This window comes from Ornithorhynchus anatinus, chromosome 1, assembly GCF_004115215.2.
Source record: "Ornithorhynchus anatinus isolate Pmale09 chromosome 1, mOrnAna1.pri.v4, whole genome shotgun sequence".
Classification (NCBI taxonomy): Eukaryota; Metazoa; Chordata; class Mammalia; order Monotremata; family Ornithorhynchidae; genus Ornithorhynchus; species Ornithorhynchus anatinus.
In genome coordinates this window covers 37,491,803-37,497,802 of record NC_041728.1, presented here as the reverse complement: position 1 = coordinate 37,497,802, position 6,000 = coordinate 37,491,803, and the positions used below count along the sequence as shown (strand labels likewise).

Genomic DNA, 6,000 nt, shown 5'->3' with positions numbered 1-6,000 from the left:
CGGGCGAGCCGACGGGGGCGAGGCCCCGGGCCCGGGCGTCGGTAGGTCCCGGGTTCTGATCGCGGCCCGTCCGCCGGGTGGCCTCGGGCCGGCCGCGCGGCCTCCCCGGGGCCCTCGCCTGGAAAACGGGGGACGGGGACCGCGTCCCACCCGACGGGCTCCTCCCGACCCCGGCGCTCGGTACGGCGCCCGGCACGTGGCGAGCGCTCTAACGGCCGCCGCAACCGGAGGCGGGCACGCGGGCGGGGAAGCCCCCCGGCTACGGGCGGCGCCGGCGGGGGACGTGCGGCCCCGGGTCTCGGTCCCCCCCCCCCCCCCCCCGGGCGAACGGGGATCCAGCTGGGTCCGACCCCGCCGGCCCGAGCGGGGGGCGACGCCGTCCGGAACCGACGGCCCGCGGGGAGACGCCGCCCCGGCCCCCGGGGAGACGGGGGAGGGGCTCCGCCCGCGGGCCCGCAGGGGGCGAGGGGAGGCGAGGCGGAAGGGGCCGTCGGAAAAATCCATCGGCGGTACTCACCGGGCGCCCGGGACGCGCGGAGCGCCTTGACGACGGCGCCGGTGTCCGTCGAGCGCCCGGTAGGGGCCGAGCACCGGTCTGAGCGCCGGGGCGGATGTCGGCCCGTCGGCCCGGACGCGGTCCCCGTTCCGGGGCCGAGGCGACGGGGGCGCGGGGAGGCGAAGGTCGCACGGCGGGTAGACCCCGGCCCGGGTCCCGGGGCGACAAGCGGGGAGCGGCCCGGGGGGCGCCGGGGAGGGTCCGGCACGACGGCGTGGGGTCCGGCCCGCGGGCGGGGCGCCGGGCCCGGCCGGCCGCGTCAGGCCCGCCACCACACGGGCCGGAGCCGCGCCCGCTCGCCGGAGCAGCTCGCGCAGCAGAAGCCGGCGTAGTACTGGTTGCCGCACAGCTGGGCCCGCAGGATCAGGTCGCAGTTGGCCAGCTCCGGGCGGTCGACGCACTCCCGGCCCGGCCCCTCGGGCCCCTCGGTCCCTGCGGGGCCGCGGCCGGGTGAGCGGGCCGCCCGCGAGCCCGCCGGTGCCCCCCGCCGCCCCCCCCCCGTCCCCGCCTCCTCCCACCTGGGGGGCCGGGCCGCACCACCGTCACCTCCGTCCGGCCGCCGACGGCCCGGCCGCCGCGGTAGGCGCTGCAGGCGTAGGAGCCCCGGTCCCCGGGCCGGGAGTCGCGGACCAGCAGGACGCCCTCGGCCGACAGGTGGACGCGCCGCCCGTCCGCTCGCACCGGGACCCCGTTCCTGCCCGGGGGGAGGGGGACGGGACACGCTTCGGCCGGCGGCCGCGCCCCGGCCGCCCGCGGGACCGTCCGGCTCGTTCGAAACTGCTACTCGACTTCCCGCTCCGGGCCGGGCGCCGGACCGGGCGCCGGGGGAGGTGCGAGATGATTCGGGGGGGGGGGGGGGGGGGGCGTTGAGCGGTATCTCGTTGAGTGCTCGCTCTGGGCCGGGCACCGTACCGACCGCTCGGGGAGGTGCCGGCTAAGCAGGGGGTTTTTTTGTTGTTTTTAAAAGGTGTTCGTTAGGCGCTCGGAGCACTGAGGGGGACGCAAGCTCGTCGGGTTTGGGGTTGTTTTTTTTTTTAACGGTGCTTATTAAGTACTCGCTCTGTACCGAGCACTGGGGGGAGGGGCGGTCACACTATTGGTATTCGTTAAGCGCCGTGTGCGGAGCACCGTTCTGAGCGCCGGGGGAGACGCAGGGTCATCGGGTCGTCCCACTTGAGGCTCACGGTCAATCCCCGTCTTACAGACGGGGTGACGGGGGCACAGAGAGGTGAAGTGACTCGCCCACGGTCACGCGGCCGCCGAGCGGCGGAGCCGGGAGTCGAACCCGCGACCTCTGACTCCGAAGCCCGGGCCCTTCCCACTGAGCCGCGCCGCTTCGGTATCTGTTAGGTAGTCGCTCTGTGCCGGGCGCTGTACCCAGCGCTGGGGGAGATACAAGATAACGAGGCGGGGGGGGGGTTTTAAATGATTTTTTTTTAAGTGCTCACTCGGTGCCGGGCACCGTACCGAGCGCTGGGGGAAGACACAAGATAACGAGGGGTTTTGTTTGTTTTTTTTTAAACGGTGTTTGTTCAGCGCCCACCGTGTGCGGACACTGTACTGAGCGCCGGGGGAGCTACGAGAGAATCGAGTTTTGGGATTGTTTTTTCGGTTCTGAGGCGGCATTTAAGCTCCCCTCCGAGGATGGCGCCCGGGGGGGGGGGGGGGGGGCGGGCGGAGGCCCGTCGGCGCCGCCCCCGGCCTGGCCGCGGGCCCCGGGCTACCGGGCAGAACTCAGGCCGACCGCGCCGAAGGCCGCAGCGGTCAACCCCCTGCTAGGCGCCAAGCAGCGTGTTCTAAATCCTGAAGGAGAGAAGCTAATCGGGGCCTTTTTTGTTTTCGAAAGTGGTGTTTTGGCAAGCGATTACGAGGGCCACGTGCTCGGGAGATGAAAGCCAATCGTGCTTTTTAAAAAAAAAAACAAACCCAAAACGGTGCTCGGTTAAGCCCTTACTATGTACCGTGAGGTAGATGCCGCTAATCGGGGTTTGGGGTTTTTTTTTATTAAAGTGTCTCCTCCTGGGGAGATAGAAGATAGTCAGGTTTCTGTTTGCTTTTTTTTTAAAAAAAAACCTCATTTATCAGGCACCCCCCCCCCCCCCCGCCCCGCGGGCCAGGGGCAGTACCGAGTGCTGGACTAGAGAGCAGACAATCAGGATTTTGTCTGATTTCTGTCTTGCAAGTTATTCCTTAAGCCCTTACAAGGCGCCAGGGACTCTCCCAAGTGCCGGAGTAGATGGAAGGCAATCTGTTGGGTTTTTTTTTTTAAAGTTATCTGAGAGAGAAGCAGCCCGGCTCGGTGGAAGGAGCCCGGGCTTCGAAGTCAGAGGTCACGGGTTCAGACGCCGGCTCCGCCACCTGGCGGCTGGGTGACCCGGGGCAAGTCGCTTCTCGCTGCCTCGGTTCCCTCCTCTGGAAAATGGGGATGAAGACCGGGAGCCTCACGCGGGACGACCTGATCATCCCGTATCTCCCCCGGCACTTAGGACAGCGCTCGGCGCTTAGCGGACGCCAGCGTTACTGTGACTCTGTGCTGGACGCTGTACTGAGCGCTGGGGGAGATGCAGGCAAATCGAGCATTTCTTTGTGCGGTTTTTTTAACGGTACTCGCCAAAGCACTTACCGGGTGTCAGGCACCGTACTGAGCGCTGAGGCGGATACAAGCTAATCAAGTCTTTCTGGTTTGGTTTGTTTCTTTAAAGTATACGTCAGGCCCTCAAGCGTGCCCGGCCCCGTTCCGAGCGCTCGGGCGGATGCGGGCTGATGGGGTTTCTTTTCGGGCCTTGGTTTTTTTAAATGGTCTCGGGTCAGCACTTAGCCCGGGCCAGGCACTGTGCTGAGCAACGGGGTGGCCGCGGGCCAGACGGGTCTTTTAAAACAAAATCGGTACCGTTGAAGTAGTCACCCCGTGCCAGGCGCCGCGCCAAGCGCCGGGGTCTTGCGCCATCGGGCCGTCCGCGCCCCGCGGCGACTCCCCGGCTCCGTCTCTCCCGGAACGCCCCCGCCTCCACCCGCCGTCGTTCCGGGAGCGGACCCGGAGAGTCTTCTCGCTCGGAACGCGGAGGCGGTCGACCGTCGCCGCCCGGCCCGGGGGAGTTCGGACCCGTAGCCGCCGGGCCGCCGCCCGACCCTCCCGCCCGCGGCCGAGACCGGCGGAGGTCGGGGCGCCGGAGCAGACACAAGCCGACCGGGGTTTCCGAAGAGCGGCCGCTAAGCGGCGACTCTTCCCGTCGCTTGGCTCGTCGGGAAAACGGGGACGGGGTCCCGACCCGGTGAGCTCGGATCCGGCCCAGGGCTTAGAACGGCGCTCGGCACGTGGGGAGCGCCCAGCCAGCGCCAGAGCATCCCCGGGCCGAGTCTCCCGACCGCCGGTACCTGGACCAGCTGACGCTCACGGCTCCTCCCGTGACCACGCACCGCAGCCGGATGTCGTCCCCCTCCGGCACGGCCACGCTGGCCGGCAGCCCGCTGACGGTCAACTCCTCTGGGCGCGGAGGGCGGCCGTCAGGGCCCCGAGACGGCCCGCCCCCCGCGCCCCCGTCCGGAAAATGGGGAGCGAGGGACGGGGACCGGGTCCGGTCCGACCGGCCCGCCTCCACCCCCGCGCTCGGTACGGTGCCCGGCGCGCGGCGAGCGCCTCGACGGGCGGCTTCCGGTTCGGGGCCCGGCCCCGGTTCGGTCATCCCCCCCCGCCCGCCGTCTCCCCCGGGGCCGCCCCTACCCGGGACCTTGAGCCGGACCCAGCGCTGGTCACGGTGGTGTTCGGCGAAAGCGATGCAGGTGTAGAAACCTCCGTCCTCGGCCCGGACCCCGCGGATCACCAGGGACCCGTCGGGCCGGTGCTGGTGCCTGCCGGGGGGAGAGGCGGGACGCTGCCGTTTCTCGAGCGCTTCCTGGGCGCGCAGCCCGGGAGGGTCCGGCGCAACGACAGACGGACCCGTTCCCCGCCCGCCGCCAGCTTCCGGTCCGGGGCGGTCGTTAAGCGCCGCCTCCGTGCCCGGCTCTGTTCTGGGCGCCGTCCCTGTCCCACGTGGGGCTCGTTTTTGCGGACAGAGGAGCCGAGGCCCGGCGAGGTGACCCGCCGAGGGCTTAGGAGGGACGGCGGGGCCCTAGCGGGCGGAGCCCGGGAGTCACCGGGGCCCGGGTTCTCATCCCGGCCCCCGCCAGCCGTCCGCCGCGTCGCCTCGGGCGAGTCGCCGCCCTGGGCCTCGGTCCCCCGTCGTCCCCCCGTAAAACGGGGCTGCAGACCGAGCTCCGTGTGGGCCAGGGACCCGGTGAGCTCGTGTCTGCCCCGGCGCTTGGTACCGTGCCTGGCCCGTAGCGAGCGCTTAACGCTCGCTACTTAATTCGCGACGACGACTTCCTCTACCGTTCCGGCGCCCCGCACACGGTAGCGGCTCGGTCGCTACGCCCGCCCGCCTCGGGGCCTCGCCCTCCCCCTCCGTAAAGTGGGGATTCCATCCCCGTCCCGCCCCCCCCCCCCCCGCGGGCCCTCCTCTCCTCCCCCAGCGCTCAGCACGGCGCCCGGCCCGTAGGAGGCCCCTCACGGGTCGACCGTGAGCCCGTCCTCTGGGCGCTGAGCTCGCTGGGAGCGGGGAAGGTGTCCGACCGTCGGGTCGGCCCCTCCCGTGCACGCGGTGGCGTTTATCGAGCGCTTGGGACGGACAGATCGGTAACAGGGGAGAGACGGTCCCTGCCCTTCGACGGGCTCGCGGCCCAACCGCGTACGTCAAATGCGTATAAATGTACAGAAATACATGCATCTGAGTAAACGTCTATATATATATATATATATATACACATATCAATACGCATAAATACATACCTACTCCCGAGCGCTCGGTACGGCGCCCCGCACCCGGTCGACGCGACGGACCGGCCGATCCCCGGGACGGGGTTCCGGCTGGCGACTTGTGCTTTAAACCCCCCGCGGCCTCCCTCCCCCTCCGCCCGTCCGCAACCTCCCCTGAGCGCGGGAGGGCGTCCACAGGGCGGGGACTGAAATGCCACTGGAACGGCGGTCTTGGGGGGGGGTTTCCTCCTCGCCCCGGTATCGGTTAGCGATGAGAACCGCGGTACCTCTCTGCCAAGCGCCGTACCGACCGCCGGGGCAGATCCGGGTCGGACACGGTCTCGGTCCCCATTTCGCAGAGGAGGCCCAGGGAGGCCGAGGGGCTCGCCCGCGGGGCCGGGATTAGAACCCGTGACCTCCCGACTCCCGGGCCCGCCCCGCCCCGTCCGTCCCTCGCCGCGCCCGGGGGAGGCGCTCGAGAAACCCGACCGAGCGCACCAACGGACGACTGACCTCGGGGAGTCGAGGGCCCGTCCGTCCTTCCGCCACCGGATGAGCGGGGGAGGCGAGGCGCGGGCGCGGCAGGGCAGCCGCGCGTCCCGCCCCGCGTCGGCCTCCACCAGCCACGGCTCCGTCCGGTCCAAGAGCGGCC

General features: G+C 70.2%; 1 protein-coding gene across 6 annotated transcripts in view; it reads right to left on the bottom strand.

Annotated features, from left to right (window-relative positions):
• Positions 1–809: 809 nt before the first annotated feature.
• The window catches only part of PAPLN (papilin, proteoglycan like sulfated glycoprotein), a 28,416-nt gene continuing 23,225 nt past the window's right edge, over positions 810–6,000 (bottom strand). For 5 of the 6 annotated variants that reach the window (XM_039911561.1, XM_039911566.1, XM_029058587.2 and 2 more), the window contains 5 exons: positions 5,862–5,999; positions 4,278–4,405; positions 3,932–4,040; positions 1,075–1,250; positions 810–988 (listed from right to left, as the gene is read on the bottom strand). In XM_039911561.1, coding sequence (XP_039767495.1) covers positions 816–988; positions 1,075–1,250; positions 3,932–4,040; positions 4,278–4,405; positions 5,862–5,999 — 724 coding nt within the window. In that variant the 3' untranslated portion in view covers positions 810–815. The remainder of the gene's footprint in view (positions 989–1,074; positions 1,251–3,931; positions 4,041–4,277; positions 4,406–5,861; position 6,000) is intronic. The other variant, XM_039911567.1, reaches the window with a different exon arrangement.